We start from the raw sequence: 23,806 nt of genomic DNA on the forward strand, positions 1-23,806 counted from the left end.
GAGGGAGTCTTGGGAAGTTTTTCTTGGCGTACCTGCTAGGTACCCTTGAGTGAATGAGTGTACATATATGTATATTTGGGTGTATATATGTGTAAATATTGGGTACTGATGTATCACTGCACAGTTTACATAGATGTATATATGCATATCTGTTTGTTGTTGTTCTTGTTTGTTCAATAAAATTGTGTTGGACTTCACCCCACCTTCCTTATTGTGTGAAGCTTGGTACACTCCCATGTGTGGAGGCACAGAAGAACGAAGATGAAAACAGGGTTAACATACCTGTAACTTATGTTCATCGAGTTCTTCTGTGCTGACACACAACCCTCCCTCCTACCCCGCTGTGAATTCCAATGCACAAAGATGTGGTGGCTGTAACTGAATCTGATGTGTTTTAAGGTGTTACGGCTAAGTGTGTTGGTCAAGCGGCGGCAAAGGAGAACTGAGGGAAGGGGCCGTTGGTCGCTGGAGGAGCACGTGACCGTTTGGGCGGGAAGACGGTCACTGAGGCGCGCGACAAACGGCCCCTTCGGAGCCATAGAAGCTCTAGAAAATTCTCCGGCGGCTGGCCTGCGCCTGCGCAGTCCCCATGTGTGTCAGCACAGAAGAACTCGATGAACATAAGTTACAGGTATGTTAACCCTGTTTTCCAGCGCATGGTGTGTCTTTATGGCCCACCCCATGTCTGTCTTGATCCACCATCTCAAATTATCTGAAAAACAGAGTTCTGCTGTGCACAAAACCTGTTCCTTTCCATTTTTATCCTGTCTTTCCTTCAAGGGACTTAGATATATTGCTTTCTCCTCTTCATTTGAGCAATTCAACAATCCTGGGAGGGAGGGTAACTGGCCCAAGGGCACCAGTGAGCTTCATGGCTGGGTGAGGATTTGAACCTGTATCTCTGGGTTTCTAGTCTGACTGTACCACACTGACATTTCTATAAAGGAAGGCACATGAGTTGTGTAATTGCATTCTATATACAAGGCCAATATTTCAAGGGCAGGGCTTGTTTGGTTACCCCAAGAACAGATTACAGAAGCAGTCAACGTTTGAGGATTCTTACAGTTGCTTTTTCTTTCAACAGCGAGCGGGATGCATTTGAACATGAGTTGTCGGAACTCCGAAGAAAATACGAAATACTCGACGTGTCTCACACAGCACTAACTAAAGAAAGAAACGATTTATCAAAAGAGGTAGAATCTTCACATCTTGTTTCGTTTTGTTCAAGATATTTTTAAAAGAACAACAAAGAAGCTAAAACGAGTTTCCTTCAGATCCTCAATCTGATTGCTGTGTTTGTATTTCAATCAATGCTTAGACTGATTTATTTCGTTGGAATTCCCACAGTATGAACCGCCGCTTGCCGGCCATGCCTTGCTCGTGAATTGGATGAGCTTGCTCAATGAATGAACTCGGCTGTGTTCAGCCAGCCTTTCCCCCTTCCCTGTCTGGCTCCATTCCAACCTCAGTTCCGTTTTACCATCGTCTGTTTAGTGTGACGTGTTGCCTTGTGTTATCCTATCTTTTGGGAGCTGCTTCACTGTGTAAACAACGTTGGCAGAATTCATGATTTTAGATACACGTGTACTGTCTAGCTAAAGGTGCTTTACTGTAATTCCTCCCTCCTCTTTTATGCTATAGATGTGGAGGAGGTATTGGGAACAGCAAGAAGGATGCTTTCCCCTTAGACTGAATCTATTGAACGATTATAGTTTCTATGGTGATATTGTTTCAGGGGGTGGGATTAGCATTAGGGTTTTCAGAAAGAAAGAAAGAAAAGAAAAGAAAAGAAAGAAAGAAAGAAAGAAAGAAAGAAAGAAAGAAAGAAAGAAAGAAAGAAAGGTCTCTGAACAGAAAAATATAATAATGATAATCCAAAGTGATATACTTATGTTTAAAGCAACAAGCTTTAAGTATATCAAGGTTATAGTGGGCTATATTCAGAGAAAGAGGTATGAGCACAGTGGCATTGTAACAAATCTACCTGGAAACATGGAACAGGTATAAATGGGACTCTAGGGTGTTCAGCAAGCAAGGTGTGAACTCAGCTACACTGAAGAAATGCAGAATTGTATCTATCCTGTGAAAAATTCTTTATAGGCCTCTAATATGATTGTCAGTTAAAATACAAGTATACCTGTTTGTATCACAAATGTTTTGTTGATAGGTTGCAACTTCACAGCAATCTCTTACCTTGCTACAAAAGGATAAAGATTATCTCAATCGTCAAAATATGGAGCTCAGTGTTCGTTGTGCTCATGAAGAAGATCGTCTTGAAAGGCTTCAGGTCCAGCTAGAAGATGCCAAAAAAACCAGAGAAGAAATGTATGAGAAATATGTGACATCCAGGTATATAGCTCTAGTTATGTCTTCAACACCAGCAGATGTTTCATTCCCTCAGAGTACTTTTGGACAAAACTGTGTGCAAGAAACATAGTAACACTTATTGGCAGTTTATCAGAATTAAGCAGATTCATCTAGTTGAAATCAGAATCTGATTCAATATAAGGATGTGTACTTCTGCATACGGAAAAAATCTTAAGACAGGCAAACCTTATAAAGATAATTCTTGAATTACCATCAGAGGATTTACTTAGCATTTTCCACTATGACTGAGCTGAAGCATAGTTTGTCTTGTTGCCTTAAAATTTTGGATTCAATAAATAACCTTGATTTGGAAAAAAAACCAGAAACAAAACGCCAGATAATTTAAAAAATGTGATATTGCAGTTTTTTACATTGTTTTTCAGAGACCATTATAAAACAGAATATGAAAACAAATTGCATGATGAGCTGGAACAAATAAGACTCAAAACAGCCCAAGAGATAGAACATCTTCGAACAGCTACAAAGGAAATGTATGAACGTGAAAACAGGTAAAGAAATACTACTTTTAGAAATAATGGCACACAGGATTTTTAAAAAATTAAGGTACGTTGTTGCTTGAGAGCCAGTGTGTCAAACTAGTAGCAGAGAGATTCCAGTTCAGCTGAGCCACTGGGGATCTTCATCTCTCTTCAGATAAGAAATATGAAGGTCTTACAGCCTCATTTGTTGTGAAGATAAAATGGAGGGAACGTCTTATGCTTCCCTGAGCTCCTTGGAGGAAAGGAATAAAAATGGAAGAGTTCCGAAATTAGTTGGGGGCTCCACCTTTCCTGGTACAGGAACTGGTCCAGCCTAGCTTTTCTTGTGCTTAGGCAGCGTTGAGAGGTGTAGGCAAGATGGTAGGAACTCTCGTGATAGTTCCTGGCCATGTTGCCCACCTTTCCATGAAGGGCAAAACTGGTGTAGGAAAGAGCCAAGTTGTGGAGTCTTTGCATGGGATCTGTAGCTTCTGAGGTTAACTTTCATGGGAGGGACCTCTTTTACAGCAGCTCTGAACTGCAATATGAGAAGGTCTTTGTTGTGAATAACGCTAAGTAGAATAGGAGATGATCACTTCAGCTAAGCGCATAGCTTTCTTTGCACTGAATCTGAAAAATATATGTTAAGTAAAGATGGAAGAATGTGTCTTGGAACATAACACCTGTAAGATACTGTTCAGTTCCAGAAAAATAATAGCTGGCCCAGGTTACGTTTTTCTTTTCTGGATGTCCAGCTTCAGTTAAGTTATGCTGCATTTTCATCATTTGAAAGCAGTGGTAGTATAATGCCTTTGTTAGGGTCAGTGAAAATCTCACAAAGTGCTGAACAAGCTTTGACATCAGTACAACACTTTTGTAGTTAAATGGTTAGCCAGAGCCAAAAAAGGGGGGCGAGGGAGGGAGAAAGAAATGATCCAGGGCATCGTGGAACGTTTGCAGTTTGTTTGTAACAGTTGACACGACGTGCAAGATGTATTATGCAGATTTAATTAGGATAGACGGTGATAGGTGCAAATCGGATTTGAAGTTCCACATAAAACTATTAAGGGAAACGAGAGAGAAATGTTTTCTCTCCTTTTGAAAATGTCAACGCGAGCATTAATTCGGATCTGCCTCTAGTGCTTATGGGTCACATGGGTCTCTTGAAAGCCAGAGAACAAAACTGTAAAAAAAAGAACATGGCAGTCTACACAGATTTTTATCTGCTGTTTGTTGCCATGTGTATGTTTTACTGCAGTGCTTTAATTTCATTAAACACAATGGTTGTCTTATTAAATATTATGCCTTAAACACTATTGGGGAAATAAGAGAAAAATCTGTAATGAAAATGCTTCAGCAAATGTCAAGATCGCAGTTCTCTGCGGAGCTAAAGATCTTTTGAAGTGGGATTTTTAAAGTGAGCGGTTAACTTGCAACTTTAACATAGGTTGGAACTTTGATGTAAAGAGTCCCCAGGCCAAAATGATCATGTGAATTGGCTCTGTGTGTCTTCTCAGATGGTTTAATCGCTGGCCCTCAGAGTGCCTTTTTTCTAATGGGCTCAAGCCCATTAGTTTTTTGGGTTTTTTTTTTTTGAATAGCATCATTTCAGTCCTGAGAAGGCCTTCCTGAGCCTCGGCACAGTGCTGACCATATAAATTTGCCACAAAGGCATCTTCTGGACACCAGCGCTAATTGGTGTTTTCCTTGCCTCCAGGGCACCTCCAACCACAGCACCTTTGGGATGGTCATTCCACACTATGAGTTTTTACGTGGACCTTCTCTGTGTGTGCGTGTGTATACTACCTTTCTTTACAGACTATTCAGTTTGTGATGGGGTTTTGGGGGGGCATGCACTGTTGCAATGGTGTGCTCTATCAAACAAAATCCATTTGCACACATGCTGAATCTCTTAATTAGTTACTGCCCCCAAGCCCACTGGTGAATCATACCTTGCATACATGTCTGTCCTTTGATCGGTTAGATACCTTCCCACATCTGACTGATTGTTTTCATTGGCTGTGCTGTCCTTCCTCCATTTTTGAATTACAGACAGTAGCTAAAGAATTCAGCATAGATCCTGGCCAATTGCAGGAAAGTTATTGTTGAGGTTCTTCAAGACATCTACACTGTTTTATAATCCCATTCTGTTCCTCTCTAAAGAATTGGCTGTGTTTACACTCCCTATGATAAGATCAAATTCCTTATCACTGTGCACAAATTTTGTTCATAGGAAGTGTGTGGGTGGGTGTATGGGGGCGATGGTTAATACTGAGGCAAATTCTGCTTTGGAATCACCTAACCACCAGGAAATCATCATTGATGCCATGGAATGCCACCACATAGCAAAACAAAATGGTGAGGTGTGCATATTAATGAGAAGTGGGACAGGTATTATAGATGGGCAAAAAAAACCAAAATCAAGGTATCTCGGAAGAAAAGATTGGAAGAAAACAAGTTTCAAAAAGAGCGAAGAAAGAATGGAGAAAAGCCAGGACAGCAAGGGAATGCAATGAAGCTATGAATACGGATTTGAACTTCAAAAGAAGTGTCTTTTTGGATTTGGGCATTGTGAATAATAATAACATTCAATTTAATATTTGATTTTTATGCCACCCTTCAGGACAACTTCATGGCATACTTAACACCGTATGTTACACTTCTATAAAGTATCCTTAATAAAGTGGTGGCTAGACTGATAAAAGCTGGATTCCACCAAAAATAAGCATAAGCTCTGCCTGTAATAAGGTTCTGCTTACTAGGGGCAGAAGTTTTAAGACAGGAACAGTCCATAAAAGTTGTAACGTTAGAAACGGTGAGACAACATGATAGAGGTTTGTGCATAGATGTTAAAAGGAACTTAAGACTTTGAATATTTTTTTCCTTCATTCTGAAAGCTTCAAAGTAAATAAGGGTAAGAAAGTATTAGTCCTTATTTTTCTTCTCTTTCCCTACCCGTAATCAGCCAAATTATGCCAACCACAAATTGCATTGCTGAGGCTAACAGAAATCTCTGCCTTCCATGTACAGACTTGTATGATGTTACATAAAACAGCTTTTAAGGACTGTTTGTTTATGAAGCTTTGACAGATATAAAAACGTTTGCATGCAATACTGCAAAGAATATTGGTCTGGAACCAGTTGGCAGAAAGTATATTCTCCATGAAACTATGGTTTATTTACTGCCAAATCCTAAATGTCTTCATGATTTAAGCAACATTTGCAGAGAAAAATCTTAAAACAATGCTTTTGTTTTTATCCCTGCTTGGGGAACAGGGTGCGGTGAACTAGTGAATCATTCATGGTTCTTTTAGCACTTCTGTTTTGAAATGTAGGGAATTTTATTTTGTGCCTTTTAATGTAGTAATTTCTTGTATTTTAACTTTTACAATTGTCCCGTATTCGGAAACTCAAATCTCTAGTCTCTACTTGTGATTGAACCAAGTTTATCGTATCACAATCTCACCCTTTTTACAAATTCACTTATTTGAAAGTAAGTTTGATTGAAATCAGTTGTATTTATACTTCGTGACATTCTTTATGAAGAAAGGCATTCTAAAAGTGATGGAAATATATGAATATAATTTTATTTAGGCTCTGGGTGTTGGTTGTTCCCTCTCAGTCTGTTTTTAGCTAGACAAATGGGCACCCTATTTCCCCACAGCCCAATGCACTGCTCTGGCGCATTCAACTCTTCAGCCAAATAGCTAGCTCTGCAGACTCGGAAATGTCTTCAGCACTTGTACAGCTGGCACCCACCTCTAGCCCCAGCCTGCAACTTCTACCACTTACTTTTTCTGATGAAACCTTGTTGAAAGTATTGCATATTTTCAGTCTAAAGTTCTCATGCTGCTGAACTCATGGCTATTTCCTTCCTTCTGGAAGGAAGCATAAACTAATCAGCATTATGTGATTTCTAGACCTTGGTCTGCTTTGTTCAAAGTTATACATAGGCAGCCATGATGGTAGACAGGAAAAAATAGAAGCAATATAGTATTATCAAGACCAAACTGGGAGCAAGCTTTCAAATTCCCAAGTATTCTTCAACAATCTGGATGTCGTCCATTGTAACAAAACCGACAGGGAAGAGAAAAAGATGTTTTTTTTATTTAATATCATTTATAGTCCGCCTTTCTCACTGAAACTCAAGGCAGATTACATAGTGTGAGATTAGTACACTCGATATCAAGGACATTTCGATGAAAAATGCCATAGAGTATATAAATGCAAGGTTACAAAGACATAACATTATCAAAAATCCAATGTAGAGTTGAAGAAATGTTGAAAGAGAGCATAAACAATTCTAGGACTGACATTAAACAACATATACCTACCCAGTAGGATCATACTTAGAGCAACAGATAGTACATAAGGCAACATAGTGGTGAAGTCTGTAGTTCCTAACTCATTAGTGAAGCATCTCTTTGAGGCCACCTCCCTACAGCCCTCCTGTCTGAGTAAAAAAGCCTTTTGAATAATTCAGTTTTGCATCATTTGCAGGAAGCCAGGAGAATCCTCAGACAGGCCATTCCATAGGGTAGGGGCTACCACAAAGAATGCCTGTGTTCAGGCAGCTATTGTCTGGGGTCAATTTCAATTTGTTTTCACCCATTTGACTATAACTGTCAGGTAGCAGTGCAAGATTTCTACTGCATCCTGTGAGGACATAGATAGTGAGATATAGATTGGGTGTCATCTGCATGTTGATGACATCACACTCCATAGCTGCGAATGAGTTCTTCTACAGTCTTTATATAGAGGTTGACTAACATGGGAAATAAGATTGTGCCTTGCAGAACCCCGCAAGATAATTCCCATTCTGGAGATAGCTGGTCTCCAATGGCATCCCTTTGAGTCTGTTCCATGAGAAACAATTTAAACCAGTCCAAGGCACATCCTTTGAGGCTCACTTCTGTCTCTAGATGCCTCAATTGGATAGCATGATCTGCTGTGTAAAAGGCTGCAGATAAGAGATGGTCACAAACCAAAATGTGAACCAAAGTTTGGCATGAACCGGACCAGTTCATGGTTCACGAACCGGTGGTTCATCAGAGCCCATTTCTGATGAACCACCACGAACTTTAGGCTGGTTCGTTTGGTTTGTTTTTTGGCTCATCACTGCAGACAGCCTGGTGCCGATCAATCCATTTCCTAGGCAACAGGGGATGGACTTCCTGCAGACCTTCTGCTGATCTGGAAGTGGCCTTCTGCTGACTCAGATGTGATGTTTTCACAAACCAAACAACCCGGTTCGCGAACTGGGGCAGGTTCGTGAAAGTTCATGGTTTGTGGTTCGTGAAATGTGACGAACCACACAGTTCGTTTTTTTCCAGTTCGTGCCCATCTCTACTGCAGATAGATCCAGGAGAAGTAATAAGGAGGCATGACATTTGTCTATATTCAGACAGAGATCATCCACTAATGCAACTAGTGCCGTCTCTGTCCCATGACCTGGTCTGAATCCAGACTGAAAAGGGTCCAGAGAGCTAGAGTTATCCAAGAAGACCTGGAGTTGGTCAGTTATTGCTCTCTCAATCACTTCGCCCAGAAAGGGCAGATTAGAGACTGGGCAATAATTGGCTATGTCATTTTTTGTCTAGGGATGTTTTTTTAATTAGCGGGCAGATAACTGCCTGTTTGAGCAGCTGAGGGAAGGTGCCCTGAGTTAGCAACTGATTCACAGTAGACCTCTGTGGTTCACTTATGTGGTCCTTACTTGATTTTAACAGCCAAGATGGGCAAGGATCCAGCGCACAGGTAGTGGCTTTCATAGATATCAAGATCCTGTTAAGATCTGTCATTGTAACTGGTTTAAGGCAGTCCATATGTGAGCCAGAGGGTGTATTAAACGTTTCTTCCATATCATCTGTATTATAACTAGCATCCAGATCAGAGCGCATTTGTGCTATCTTATCAGGAAAAAATTAGCAAAGGCCTCATAGGTAATTGTTCTTGAGACTGTAAAGGTTCAGATTTAAGGGCTAGAAGATGTCATGATAGATCATCATAAACTTGTTGCTGCAACGGCTGCTGAGAAATGACATTTCCTTGCCACTTTCATTTCGGCTTCATAGGTCCTCCAGTGGGTTCTGTAGCATGCTCTTATCAATTTCAGCATGAGTAGCTTCTAATTTATTGTTAGGAATACAGAAAGTATCACATAATAAATTAGTGTGTGGGAGCAAAACAGGTTTCAAGATACACTCAAAAGGCTACTAGGACCAAGAGCCAAGAAACAGCCTTTCTCCTTTTTTGAAAATGTAAAAGCTAGCTGCTCATCAGATAGCTCCCCAACAATAATTAAAATATATAAGTCTCTTGTACAGTAGACTGTGGATCACGGTAGTCATCTTAACTAAGCTGAATATTCATTTGTAGATGATGCCAAGACTGACAGAAGACAGGGTATAAATGCTCCAGATAAATAATCCATTAAGAGAATGATAGTCCTGAAAGAACTAATAAATACCAGATTTAAACTCTACCAGATTTATTGTGGCATAGGCTTTCCGTGAACTGTATTCATCATATATGTGAAATGTTACCCTAAGTTGGCAACTGCATTTATAAAAATGTACAAGTGTTGAAAAAATGGGGAAAAGTAGTGCTTAAAGAGGTCATGAAAAGCAAAAGATAAAATTTGTGGTTGTATGTTTTGCATTTAATGACCTTTGGGTCCCAACGTGTGCATATTTATTCTGAGGATCCACAAACTGTGGCTGGGCTAGGAAGCCAACTGTTAATAGTCTGGGGTAAAATAGGATTCCTCTGCGGTATTTCCTGTAACAATAAGATAATTCCTGGAGAGGTCGGTCCTTATGCTAACTGTATTCCTAAAGTGGAAACAACTATTTAAATATGAAGAATGAAACACTCCATAGTTTGGAGACAGAAGTAAATATCAAAGTATGTTCCTTGGACAAGCTCAAATTATTTCTCATGGAGCAGATTCAAAGGGTTTTCATTGGAGACCAGTTACTTTCAGTGTGGAAATAACGTTGTGGGGTTCCACAAGGTACAACCTTATTCCCCATATTATTCAACCTCTATATAAAGCCCTTAGGGGAAATCATTCATAGCTATGGAATTGGATGCCATCAGTATGCAGATGATAACCCAGCTCTATATCTTACTATCCAAATCCACTAGTGATGCAATAAAGGTACTGAACTGCTACTTGACAACTGTTGTCAACTGGCTGAAGGCAAAGAAACTGAAATTGGACCCAAACAAGATGGAAGTGACATTGGTTGGAAAAGCAGAGATCTCGAAGGACATTGTGCTTCCAACCTTTGATGGGGTTCAGTTGACCCATTTAAGAGCTTAGGGCTTATACTTGACTCAGCACTGCCACAGTAGTGTCGCAGTAACATCAAGACTAGACTACTGTAATGTACTCTACATAGGTCTCCTCTAAAAGTCAATTCAGAGACTTCAGCTGATGGACCATACATATCACTCCCATTATGCAGTCACTCCATTGGTTTCCCATCAGTTACTGGGCTTAAGATCATGGTGACTATCATATTCAAAGGCTCATATCTGTGTGACCACCTCTCTTTCTGTGTTCCACCATGGCAGCTTTACTCATCTAGACAGGGCCTTCCACAGATACCGCCCGACCGTTGGACAAAATCAACAGCTTCCTGTACACATGGTAGACCCCATCTTATGAAAGGCCTGCCTGAGGAGGTGAGGAAAGCTCCCTCTCTCTTGGCTTTCTGCAAACTATGCAAAACTAAATCAGAAGGGCTTTCTACTCAGCTTTTAGGGCTGTCATAAGAAATAGTTCAAAAAAAATCTTGGTAAGGACAGGGACTATAAAGACTATACTGTTAAGTACTGTCTGCTAGTTGTAGATATGCTCCTACTGGGGAATTTTCACATTACTAAAGAGGTCATGTTAATTAGTTATGCCTTTGTTTTCAGAAAGATTTCATCTCTGTGCTCAGTTTTTAGCTTCTTTTCAATTTTTTTACTGTTACTCTTTATTCTATCTGTTCATTGAATGGTCCAACTGTTGAATCATATCGTATTTTGCTCAGTGAATGCCCTAGCTATTGACTGTATTGTATTTCACTTGCGCTGTGTAATCTGCCTTGTGTTAGAATGGGGAAGGTGGACTATAAATAAATATAAATATATCTTCAGTCTTCTCCAAATTAATGAACAGATGAGATAATTTTTACCTTTAATCTATTTTTGATGTTGTTTACTCTACATTTTTTTTACGTTAACAGGCTCCCCACCCTGAGCCTGTTCGCGGGGAGGGAGGGCTACAAATCAAATAAATAAATAAATAAAAACATAAATAAATATTTTTTACAACACACTTGAATACTGTACAGTAAGTACATCTTCTGATGAAGAAAACTTTTTTCACAAAATGTGAAACAATTTGGGCAAATTTATAACACCTTTACAACTGGGGCTTTGTTTGGGCTACGAAAAGGACATACTGTTACATTATTTGAGATTGATATAACCACTGTGTATTTAATTGTTAAAAAAACTAGTATAATGCCCAGTTTAAATTCCTGTCCATAAGGATTTATTAGAAAAATAAAAAGAACAGATAAGTTTCCCAGGAATGTTGAGTTCTGTGGCACTTTAAAGACTGCCACCTTCTAGCATCAAGAGTTTACATAACCCACTTTTTTAGATGCTGAGTATTTACGTAGTTTCAGATAGGTGGTGTGTTGGTGGTGCTTGTTTACATACAATCCAGGTTTATATAGATACAGTTTTTCCAGATAAGGAGAGAGGACATAGGCTTAAATAGTCAATAGAGATGTTTGATTAATATGATACGTAAGGAGAGGGTTTTTTGGTTTCTTCACAACAGTAGCTTCAGTAAAGTCTGCTGGAATAATTGCCTTTAAACTGTGTTTTCAGCTAAAGGAAATTTTGATTTTACAGGCAGCAATATCTCACATACTTGGCAAAAAATCCCCAAATCTGTATTCCTTAAGCCTTTTTGGGACAACGTGGCTAAAGCAAATTCAGGACATCTATGTTTGTTTGTTACGGTATTTATGTTGCTTTCTTTACTCATGTTCTACCTCGCTTACTGAGATCCAAGATGGATTACAGAATGACAAAACAATGGAATAAAAGTAAGTATAACACATACAATAAACAATGCAAAAAAGAATATGAACACATGGCAAAGGGATATTAATCCTGTCCTATGTTCCCTCTTGATCCACCAACTGAAGGCCTGCCCAACACGCTCAGCATTGTACTAATGAGAAAAGAAATGGGGTTCCCACTGAAAGGGCAACAGAAAAATCTGCCTGGCTGATGCCTTTGGAGGGTAGAAGCAGGGACCCAGAGAAAAAACTGGGGTTTTTCTCAGGTTTGTAGAAAGACTGTCTTGAGTGTCCATGGCCCAAAGTATCCACAAATTTAAGTATCCGCAGATGGAGCCAGGTTGTAAATGAGATATATTGAGTTTTCTGTAGTTTACGTTTCTCTTGGTTGCCCTTTTCCAGGGTTACCTATACCACCACCACCAAGTAGAATTTTTGAGCCTTTCTCGAAAGGCCATTTCCATTACACGGGAATTAACCTAAGCGCAGCCCACTGCATGCTGACAGAGAGCCATAACAATTCCTGGCTGCCCAGAGGAATTTCTGTATGATAGATTCTTCTTGAAATGGCTATGTTTCATGTTTACACTTCATATTTTTAGGTGCACATTTAAAACATCTTAGATGTACAGTTTTTTAAAATTGCCTTTTATGAGTACATTTAAATGGTGCTTAGAGTCGATTCACACGTTGCACAACATCTGATGCAATTTCTAGTAGATGAATTTGATTGTGTTTGACTATTGCTGCACGGCATTAAAAACAAAAAGCAGTCCGGGCATTTGCAGTGAAGACCCGAATACTGTTTCCCTGTTTCCTCCCACTTGCTATTTTTGAAGTCTCTGGCATTTTTTTATGGCCACTCGCTGCCCCTTTCCAGTTGCAGCTGCTTGCTGCTTTTGTGTTTGGCTGTAGTTTCTCCATTATTATTATTTGGCAGATGAACATAATCATTTGTTCAGTCGAGGAAAGTAAAAACAGGGATAGCAAGCTATAATTTTTATATTAGCCATAAAATATTTTCCCCTGAGAAATGGAGAATTTTTTTTTAAGGTTATGGACTTTGTTAAAACAACAAACCGATAGGAAACTTCTGCTCATGGAACAGTGTTTTGAGGGCCAGGGCTGCATTCTTATATTGATTGCTGGACTGTAGATAAGGGTGGTGTTCTCCATCCTGTGCAAGTCTTCATTGGAAAGAGTTTCGCTTCTGTTGTTTTGGAGGTGAGGATGCCAGTGGAAGACTGCGCTGAGAAATGTGAGCGGACTGAATAAAGGAGGCTCGCCTGTCAGAGCCTTCAAAAGGGAACTTCCCAGGGCTTTTTTTCAGGGGGAACACGGTGGAACGGAGTTCCGGCACCTCTTAAAAATGGTCACATGGCTGGTGGCCCCGCCCCCTGATCTCCAGACAGAGGGGAGTTTAGATTGCCCTTGGTGCCGCCAAGCAGCACGGAGGGCGATCTAAACTCCCCTCTGTTTAGAGATCAGGGGGCGGGGCCACCAGCCATGTGACCATTTTCGCTGAGGGCAATTTAAACTTTAAAAAACTCCCCCCCCCTTGTTCTAGCTGACCCAAAGTGATGTCATTGTGCGGTCTTGAGTTCCACCACTGAGTTCCATCACCTCTTTTCCCAGAAAAAAAGCCCTGGAACTACCCAAAGAAAATGCAGGATAGATACTGTTTAGATTTAGTTGGTGACTATAGTTGGCCCAACTGCTTCATCCTGCTTTCTGGATACCTTGTTGCCTTCCTGAAATTTGGCCTCTTTGAATCTAGCCTAGTTAGTATAGCTCAGGAGTAGTTGCTACTCTGCTCTAGTGATGTTTTCTGGCGCTTGCTTTTATTGGATATGTCAGTCTTGTTTCATTTCCATTGCTGGTGTTGGCTTAATGCTGTGATTGCAAGTAGAGGCCTGTACGCTCACTTTCACAACAGGTAGCTGATGCTGTTTTGTGAGGCAGAAAGCTGAGTATGTTTAGAAGCAGGGCACAAGTTCAGAATACTGGAGAAACTCGATAAGAATTTTACTTCTATGGAGGTTAATTATTATACTTGTGTGTTACTCTTCCTCCAAAGAGTTTAGGTGGCATCTTTGGGATTATACCGTTTAACTACACAAAAACATTGTGAGGTGTCAGTTCTCAGTCTGACACAGAGTCATGGGGGGGGTGGGGACTGTCATGGCTGAACAAGATCTTGACACTTGAGCCGCTATGCTACACTGAGTCTCTTGTTGCTGTTTATTGGGAGCAAATGTAGCATTAATGTCAACCTAGAATCTGGGATAGCTGGGTTCAAGTTTCCACACTGCCATGAGGCTCACTGAATTAGTCACACACTGTCAGCCTAACATACTTCATAAAGAGTTGTGAGGATAAAATGGGGAAGGAAGACCCATGTACTGTTTTTGGAGGAAAGGCAGGATAAAAAATGCAGCTACTTCGTTTTCTGAAATTTTTTAATATAAAAAAATGTATTTGTAGCTAAAGGTTCAAGACAGTCTAGAAGGTTTCTGTTTCTGTTTTAGGGGTTCCAGAATCATCTTGTTTCATGACTAGTTTGTTTCGGTTTAGCCAGTACTGGTTCAGAACTGATCTGTTTGATTTTGTTTTTGGTCCGTTGCACACGCATATACACAAATGCACATTGTTGGTTTTGGAGAGGTAAAAAAAGGCTCTGGGGCAGCCGTTTTCACACGTAACCAAAAAGAGCATCAACCATTAGTTCCCCTCCTAGTCTAAACAATTGATCCACTGAGCTTTTCCTCAAGCACAATAACACACAATAATGGTGGACCTGTAGAAGGGTAGTGTCTGCTGATGGAGCCAGGGGCATTCCCAAGTAGGAGAGTGCTGCAGTAAGTACAAAAAATAAGCCTGCTTCATGTTCACTTCTTTCTTTTTCTGTAGTCCCAATAACTTATACTTCTGCATTCTGCTGTTGCCTGTTGGTTTCATGTTTCTTTGTGCTTTGCTCCCACAACGGGGACGAATCCAAATCCCTCCTTTTGATGCTCAGCATTCCACACCCAAGTGCAGGCAGGTAGGCAGGCAGAATGATTGGCTGAATTCCGCCACCATGACAGACTTAAGGTTTCGTTTTGCTGTGGGGGCAGGCAGGATTGTTTTTGAAAGGGAAGAGTTACACATTTGCCAATTGACTCAGAAAAAGAGAGAACCCTGAAAGACTATGGAAGCAATCCTAAACAGGTCTACTAAGATATAAGTCTCATGTTCTTCAGCGGTGCTTTCTCTCAGGGAAGTTCTCTTTAGAATTGCAGCATATGATCGAAGTCTTCCTTGGCTTTTCTCAAGTTTGATTGATTAAACAGACCACCACCAACTCACCTTCAGGTGGCACTTTTCCTCACAACGATTCTAAGAGCCCTGATTGGCGGGCGGGGGGGAGGGACAGATCAGTGCCATCAGTGATGCAAAACAAACCATGATGCACCCCGGAAGATCTACTCAGTCCCATGTTATTCATTAGTCCTTACTCCCAAGGAAGTGCCTTTCGAATTTCAGCCTACGATTGAAGTCTCCCCAACATCAAAAGTATTGGCGATGAAAATTAGGCAAGATACTAGAATCATTGGAGTAAAAGAAGGCAAAGAAGAATATAAAATGAAAAGCCATGCCAACAATCTTGTTATATCAGTGACAAAACCAAGTGACTCCTTGAAATTTGTAATGGAACAAATAGCAAGATTTGGATTATATTCTGGATATAAATTGAATAAAAAGAAGACTAAGATAATGATATTATCGACAAATGAAGAAGAGGAGATAGAAAAAATAACAGTGTGATAACTAGAAAACCAGTCAAATATCTGGGAATATATGTGACGGGACAAAATGATAATCTATACAAAGATAATTACCAAAAAGTTTGGACAAGCATCATTGAAGATTTACAAAGATGGGGAAAAACTGAATATTTCACGGCCAGGGAGAATCTCCACTGTTAAAATGAATAGATACCAAAACATAATTTCTTTTTTCAGATGTTACCAATTCATATAGATGAAAAGATTTTTTTTAAGTGACAGAAAAGAATAAATGACTTTGTATGGAATGAGAAGAAACCAAGGATAAGATTTAAAATATTACAAGATGAAAAAAGCTGAGATGTACCACCAACTAGGAGCATTAGTTTGGATAACAGATTGGATTATAAATCTGAACAGAAGGCACATAAAATTGGAGACAATTGATATGTAGAAACAGAATAAATCCACCAACTTCACCATTAACATCACCAATAGATACCTATTATAATATTACTACAAGAAATAGAAAATTGTGTAAATTATGAATTATATGATGGACAAGCATGAAAAAATAAAAATATAGCAAGATATTCAAGATCAAGGGAAAAACATTCCATAGTTGTTGTGTACCATCAAGTGATGTCCAAATTTAAAGAGCATTTATCCAAAGAAGGTGGTCAACTAAGAGAAAAAGTGTTTGAACAACTAATTAGCGGAGTTCCAAAACTCTTGTTAGGAAAAGTATACACAATTTCATTGCAATATGAAACAGAATCAGAACAAGTTAAAAACCGTATGATAAAATGGATGCAAAACTTTGAAGAAAATATCTTTATAAGCCAATGGGAATATGTATGGACTAATGAAATTAAATTTATGGATTGTCAAATATTAAGGGAGAACTGATATAAAATGTTTTCAGATAGTATATTACTCCTAAGGAAATTGCAAAAACTAATAAGGACTATAATGGAAGGTGCTGGAAATATCAATGTACGGATGCAACATTCTATCACATGTGGTGGACATGCAAGAAGGCGAGAAGATATTGGATAAAAATATGTGAAGAAATGCAAAAGATGTTAAAGCCCTGCTTTGTGCTGGACCCAAAAATATGTTACTAAATATTTTACCAAGTAATGTTACAAAAGAATACAGTGAACTTTTTGATGATGGTGGCAAGAGTAGTATATGCAACAAAATGGCAGCTGAACTTTGTCCAGATGTGACTGAATGGATGAATAAATTGTACATTTATGTGTAAATGACTAAATTAACCTTTTATATACATAATAGACCAACTTCAGAATTTCAGGGGAAATGGAAAGGGTTTTTTTTACTATGTGGCTGAAAGATAAGAAAAGTTCTTTTAAATACTGAATATAAAACGTCGAGTAATAATGTGTTTTAACACAAATAAGTAGGGGGATGGAGAGGATAAATATTTATGTACTTAATACTTTGTTATATATTGTTTTCGATATTATGTTTACTGTCTAATATCACTTTCTGTTATATTATTATGTAATCTTAATACTTTGTTATATATTCTGTTTTTGATACTATGTTTACTGTCTAATGTTACTTTCTGTTATATATTCTGCTTCTGATAGTTTCTCTACAGTCCAATGTTATATTATGTTTTAATAAAATAATATAAAAAGAAAAAATCCAAAACAAAATAAAATAAAGCAAATTAAAGCAGTTTTCACGGACAGTGTGAGGGAGAACATAAAGCCTGTGTTAGAATGACTGAAACTCAGCACTAATTTTAAGTGTTGCTTTTCCTCTGACTGGCTAAAAACATATCCATTTGCCATGGAGGAAAGTTTATATGATTACCGTTTCCCCTGTGACAAGTAGCATTCCCATAAAGTGTTTACCACATGACATGGGTATGGGAAACTCACCTTGTGAAAAGTATCCATGTCGAACGTTTATATGCTAAAAGTCATAAAGTAAAATATTTTTTCATTCTAAAAATAATGCAGCATTTATCCTGCTGAGAAAACTGAAATTTCGTGGGCTGCCATATTGAAGTCCATCTGCAAGAAATAAGTGGATATTGAATGTTATAAATATAAATTTAATAAAGGAAGTACACACCTCTAACAAAAACTAATCTCAGTTTTATTTATGCCAGAAGAAGAATTTGTAAAGAAAATCGGACTGTATGAAATGGTTGTATGCAAAGCCTTCTGGAGCAACAGTGGTGTTCTAAAGAAGTAGATTTTTTTAATGAACCTTCTTGTCCCTGCTTCTTGATAAAAAAATTTTTTGCTCCCCAAAATCAGTTGACATCTTTCTAGGAATATTTATTTTAAGGTGTACTTGTGCCTTCTTTCTGTCCCAAGATACATTCAAGGTAGATTACAATATGTAAAAGCAATTCAATAAAAAAATGCCGTTGAGCAGCACCCATACAATACAACAAAAAAGCAGCATGGGAAACATGACATCGCTTAAGAGTAGGCAAAGCCGGTGTGGATGACCAGACAAACGTAGTGTAGTGGACTGGGGTCTGGGGGACCCCAGTTCAATTCCCCACTCTGCCATGGAATGGAAAATTTCTGAGTGACTTTTGGCCAGTCACTCTCTATCAGACTAACCTACTTCACAGTGTCGGTGTGAGGAGAAAAATGGAGGAGGGGGGTTTAAGGCAGTTTGGGTCCCCATTGGGGAGAAAGGAGGGGTATAAATTAATTTTTTTAAAAAAATTAAAATACAGAATGATAATTATACTTCCTGCTTTGTATTGCCCCCACTTGGAATTAGCCTCCAGTGTAGATTATCATTAATTTGCCCTTAACGATGTTGTCCCAAAGTGAATGAATTGAGCTGAGTCATGTGGCCCCTCTGAATGGTTATTGCTCCCTCTTTAGCCTCTCACTGAAAAATAATGAAAAAGGGAGCCTTTTATGAGTCCTAATATTCCAGAGCCAGTATAAACGAATAAGCCTCTTGCAGTGCCATCTTGAACAGAGTTCCACCCTCTCAAGCCTATTGATTTCAATGCTAGCTGACTATCTGGTTGGGGTGGCTGGCTTTAAAAGTGCATGCATGCATGTGTGTATAATACAGTCAGTTTATACACTGCTCTTCAGGACAACTTAATGCCACACTCAGAGTGGTTTACAAAGTGTGTTATTATTATCCTTACAACAATCATCTTTTGAGGTGGGTGGGGCTGAGAGAGCTCTGAGAGAGCTGTGACTGACCCAAGGTCACCCAATTGGCTTCAAGTGGAGGAGTGGGGAATCAAACCTGGCTCTCCAGATTAGAGCCCTGCCACTCTTAACCACTACACCAAATTGGCTGTCATTGCATTGTGGAGATTTGAACCCAGGTGTTTCTATTCCAAAAGCAATCCAGTTGCCACTGACTTCACAGTGGGTTAAATCCATGGAACCGTTCTAGAAATGGGTCCCTGGGACTGAAACCTAATGGAACTTCTTCCTACAGTAGCATACCTCAGAGTACAGAAGACAAGAGAGGGGCCATTGCCTTCATACCTGGCTTGTGGAAAGAAACACTGGCCTTACTGGTTGTTGACCTGGTGCAGTAAGACAGTTCTTAATGCTCCTGCTGCAGTAGATATATTTTTAGAAACAAGCAATTTGCTTGGTTTAATTAAACCCATATATGAAATGCAACACTTATCTCTGCTTCGTTGCCAGTTTGGCTTCCTGGTGCAATCCCTCTCTGCGCACTTTCTGTGCAAGATTCCTCCCCACCCCTGCCGCCACCCTTCTTTCTCACTTGGCAGTCTCTGCCTCAACTCATCAACTGCTCCACAGTTCTTTACATCAGGTTCGGGATTCCTCTGTTCATTCGTCCCTCAGATTCATGCTTATTAGCCAGATACATGAACAGTCCCTGTTCCTTTGTCACTTTTCTTGATGGGCTCCCTTTTCTTATCTTCCCAGTCCTAAGCACCTCTCCCTAATCTACTTTTCAGCAATTAGACACTTGCTAATCTAGTTACTCCCACCCCCTGACACCCCCCCCCCCCCGAAATATTTCATAGCTGCTGCATCTTCCTAGACTCTGTTTCACTCACCCAAATATGCAAAGCAGTACCATTAAATTCTATTAGTGACTGGAATATTTATTAACAGTTTGCAACATCTCACCGAGTCAAATCATGGCTAGGAGTGCTCCTTGGGCAACAAGGTTTGGGTGTTCAGGTTTGGGGGAGTTTTTTGGCAGCTTGGTGTTTACAAAAGAAGCATTATATGAATATAAGTATTTGGACTGCTGTATTTTTCAGGGCTGTATAGTAAGTGTAACAAACATGAACATAGCTCTGTAGATTGTTCCAAGAATGTCTGATGTGGGGGGATAGCATTTGAAGGCTATGATACTTTCTGAATTATAGCCTTCTTCCTCTAAACATTCTAGTAGGTGTTTTAAGTTGAGTGCATTTAGCATAGCATATAAGCAAAAAGACTGATTAATATTAAAGCAGACATCTACATTTTCTTTAAGAATTCGTAAGACTGGCCTGTGTCCAACCATGCAGTTAAGAAACTTAAATGCTCTTAAGATTTCTTAGGAGTGGGTAGCATTTTCCACCACCACCTCCCTCCCGCTGCAAACCTGTGGTTCCTGAGGGTCTGCTGACCCCTCTGGGACAGAATTTCAAGGGGCTCACTGAACTGCAGTGGGCGGAGGGAACTGGCAGAAATCACTGCTGCCTCAACAAAACTTAAGGGCTCTTAAGTTTGCTTAACTGCGTAGTTGGGTACAAGCCAGTGTCCATAGAAAGGTACCAGATTCTGTACTGAAAGTTTAAAGGAAACTGTTTAAAGGAAGTTTTTGTGGTGAAAATGGAATGGAGCATGAAAATAAATGTATGAATATAGCAAGCTTATATTATGTTGGAGATGAATCATAAATAAACTGCGATAACCACAGCTTTCTTAACAATGTGTATTTAAGAATAAAATGAAAACTTCCTTTGCAACATTTCTGTATTTCAGAAACTTGAGAGAAGCAAGAGATAATGCTGTGACTGAAAAAGAGAGAGCTGTTGCAAGTGGAAAAGATGCCTTTGCAAAATATGAGCAGCTTTTAGAACAGTAAGTCTTTTCAACCATTTTCCTTTTGCGTATTTTTCAAAGACGGCTGATTAAAGAAATTAATACAAGTCACATTGAGGCTGACCTGACCTGAATAGCCTAGGCTAGCCCAGTCTTTTAAGATCTCTGAAGCTGAGCAGGGTCAGTCCTGGTTAGTACTTGGATGGGAGACCAGGGTCCAGGGTCATTACAAAGAGGCAAGTCGAAGGCAAAACTCTCTTGCCTTAAAAACCTTCTGGAGTTGCCATAAGTCAGCTGCAACTGATGGGGTTATTCTTTTTGCTTGTTTAAAATCTGTTGACTTCTGTTGCTCAAAATTGCCTCTGTGCTTACAGTTTTAATTTTTTATTCCTCTTTCAGTTATCATATTTAGATTTCTGATAAGCTGCAAGCACAGTATAAATTATGATTACGATGGATAAATAGAAGAGCCAATTTCAAAAATAATGTTTGAAACCTTAAAATAAATACAAACTAGAGAGAAACCGACCTGTATTAGCACTGTAAAGGGGGTGCATGCATGTGCATGCATGCACGTATATGCAGAGAAGAGGTCCAAATCTAAACATCCAAACAAATGCATACATTTGCCTGAACTATAATGTAATACTTGTCTATATCTGCACCTTTAATCTATTTGCAGGATAGATATTTCCTTTGGCATGCCATACTATTCTGTTTGTGGACAATACGGAACATTTTGCCCTGCTTCAGCTGTTAATTTTTCTCCGTAACAACCCTTTTTAGATAGTTGTTTATTCTGTCTGCTTTCCTTTAGTCACTCAGCTTTGTGGCTCCCTGTTCTTAGTCTCAGGGCCAAGCTACAAGTGAGGAATGACAGTTGAACGGCAAGTGAACAGACTCGTGTATTCCTCCCTGTTCACTTGTGCTCCACTTGATCACATAGTGATCAAGTGGAGCGCAAGTGAACAGGGAGGGATATACGTGAGTCTGTTCACTTGCCATTCAACTGTCATTCCTCACTTGTGGCTTGGCTCTCAGATCCCTATTCTCATTCTGCTTTCCCACTGGAAATTGCCCCCTGATGGCAAGACAAAATCAGTTATTGCTACATTCACAGAATTGTTACATTCATGTTAAGTTAGCATGTGTAATGCTGTTTTAGAAATATACTTTTTATTTTATGAGAAGACTTGGCAAGAAGCTTTTGTTTTATCATTATTCATTTACATACATCATAATTATATTCGTAAGTGATGATGTAAAATTGGGGACCACTTGGCTGGCAATGTGAAAATTAAATATGTTTTAAAACTTTGTGACTGGTATTATCAAAGCTTCATGCTTTCGTGCAAGCTTTTAAAAATACTTGTATACAGTTAAAATGATTGTATGTACATTTGGTATCTACCTTTTTCCTAGGACGTAGTATCATGTCTGTTTTAAATGTTTAACTTTTCTGAAATAGGAAGAGGATACAGAATAAAAGAAGGATTAAGACATGAGTTAATATATTGGCGAACTGTGCCACCTAGCTGTTTAGCTGCAAATCAGCATTTGAGTGAAAATTGCTTGAACTTCGATGTTTTTTTTTTCTTCACAAGTTAACCAATCGGACTGTTCATAATAGGTTTGACACCCACTAAGCAGCCAGATAGAGTCAACATAGTGACAATGAATATAATTGAATATTCCACTGAGCTAATAATGTCAGAGTATAGCTTACTTTTTTATCTTAATGTGGTATCATTTGTTAGCAAGGCCAGGAGCAACAGCTCCCCCCGCCCCCCCCGCAGCCTTGTAGCAGCGTGTCAGTCCTTCTCTTCCGAGCCTTTTGCTATAACTACAGGAATCTCCAGACACCCGTGCTTTTTAACTGTCAGCGTTGTTCTGGTTTGTTTCTGTTTTAAATGCATTTTGAAAAACAAACTTGTAACTGTAGAGTGATCTGGTCTTTTAGGTTGGGCAACTACCAAGCCGGCCTTTTTTTTACTGAATCTTTCACCTTACTTAACATTGTTAAAAGTTACAATTCCTTACCATTTTTAAGTTAGCATTACTGTTTCATAACAGTTGTCTTTATATTTAGCAAAAGCCAAAAGTATGAAATCCACTGATGATTAGACAATGACGAATATTTATAAAGTTATGCTTAATTTGTCAGTGGACCCAATCTTCTTTTACCATTCCAGTACCCAATCCTTGTTCTAAAATTTCAGATTAATCAATATGCTCTTGGTCATATGGTATGTTACTATTAATTAAAATGCATCTTCTGTTACTAACTTCTGTTAAATATTAGCTCTTTGTCTCCTTTTTAAAAAAGTACCAGCACTGTAAAGTTATTTAATGTAACGCTTTGTAGAAAAAGTATTTTGCCAACACATCTTACAGCATTTTACATGCTTCTGATTTTTTTTTAAAGTATGTCTTGGAGGGATCTGGCTTTATAAAAATAGTGATTGCTGGTCTGTGGCTGCTGGCCGACCAAGCTCAAACACAAGAAAAAGAGTTGTGGAATGAGTAACCAATATTGGATAGAGAAACCCCCAACAACTATCTAAACAACAGTAAACAACAGTAGTCCAATAAACCAAATCCTTAAGAAATCTCTTAAATCCAAACAACATGATCCTATTGATATTCCATTGGAATTGAGAGATTATTTCAGATTTCAGATGATACAACATTTCCTATCGATTCTGTATGATATTATTTTCAATAATGCACGTGTCACTTTATGAAATAATGGTAGGATGATGCTTTGTAACACCTGCATGAGTCTTGAACTTGTGAAATTATAATTTCAACTTGTCTTTCTTAAGGATTTGGTTTATTGAATTATTGCTGTTTATGTTTCTATTTAGATAGTTGGTGGGGGGTTCTCTATCCAATATTGGCTGACCCAGCCCAGCCACGAAGTGTGTACCCTGGCCATAAGAATTAGCATGCCCTCTTAATTTCCCCATCTGGAAACACTGCTGTAGAAGATGGGATGCTCCCTTGAGATGGGGTCCAAGGCAGTGCCTAGTGGAAAGTGTTCAAGGACTGGGTCT

The 23,806-nt window shown here is 39.1% G+C and overlaps 1 protein-coding gene across 3 annotated transcripts in view; it reads left to right on the forward strand.

Moving 5' to 3' along the window:
- Positions 1-23,806, forward strand: part of PIBF1 (progesterone immunomodulatory binding factor 1) — a 136,586-nt gene that overhangs the window by 28,865 nt on the left and 83,915 nt on the right. For all 3 annotated transcript variants that reach the window (XM_054974064.1, XM_054974065.1, XM_054974066.1), the window contains 4 exons: positions 1,085-1,193; positions 2,168-2,349; positions 2,751-2,876; positions 20,691-20,789. In XM_054974064.1, coding sequence (XP_054830039.1) covers positions 1,085-1,193; positions 2,168-2,349; positions 2,751-2,876; positions 20,691-20,789 — 516 coding nt within the window. The remainder of the gene's footprint in view (positions 1-1,084; positions 1,194-2,167; positions 2,350-2,750; positions 2,877-20,690; positions 20,790-23,806) is intronic.

This window comes from Eublepharis macularius, chromosome 3 (genome assembly GCF_028583425.1).
Source record: "Eublepharis macularius isolate TG4126 chromosome 3, MPM_Emac_v1.0, whole genome shotgun sequence".
NCBI lineage: Eukaryota > Metazoa > Chordata > Lepidosauria > Squamata > Eublepharidae > Eublepharis > Eublepharis macularius.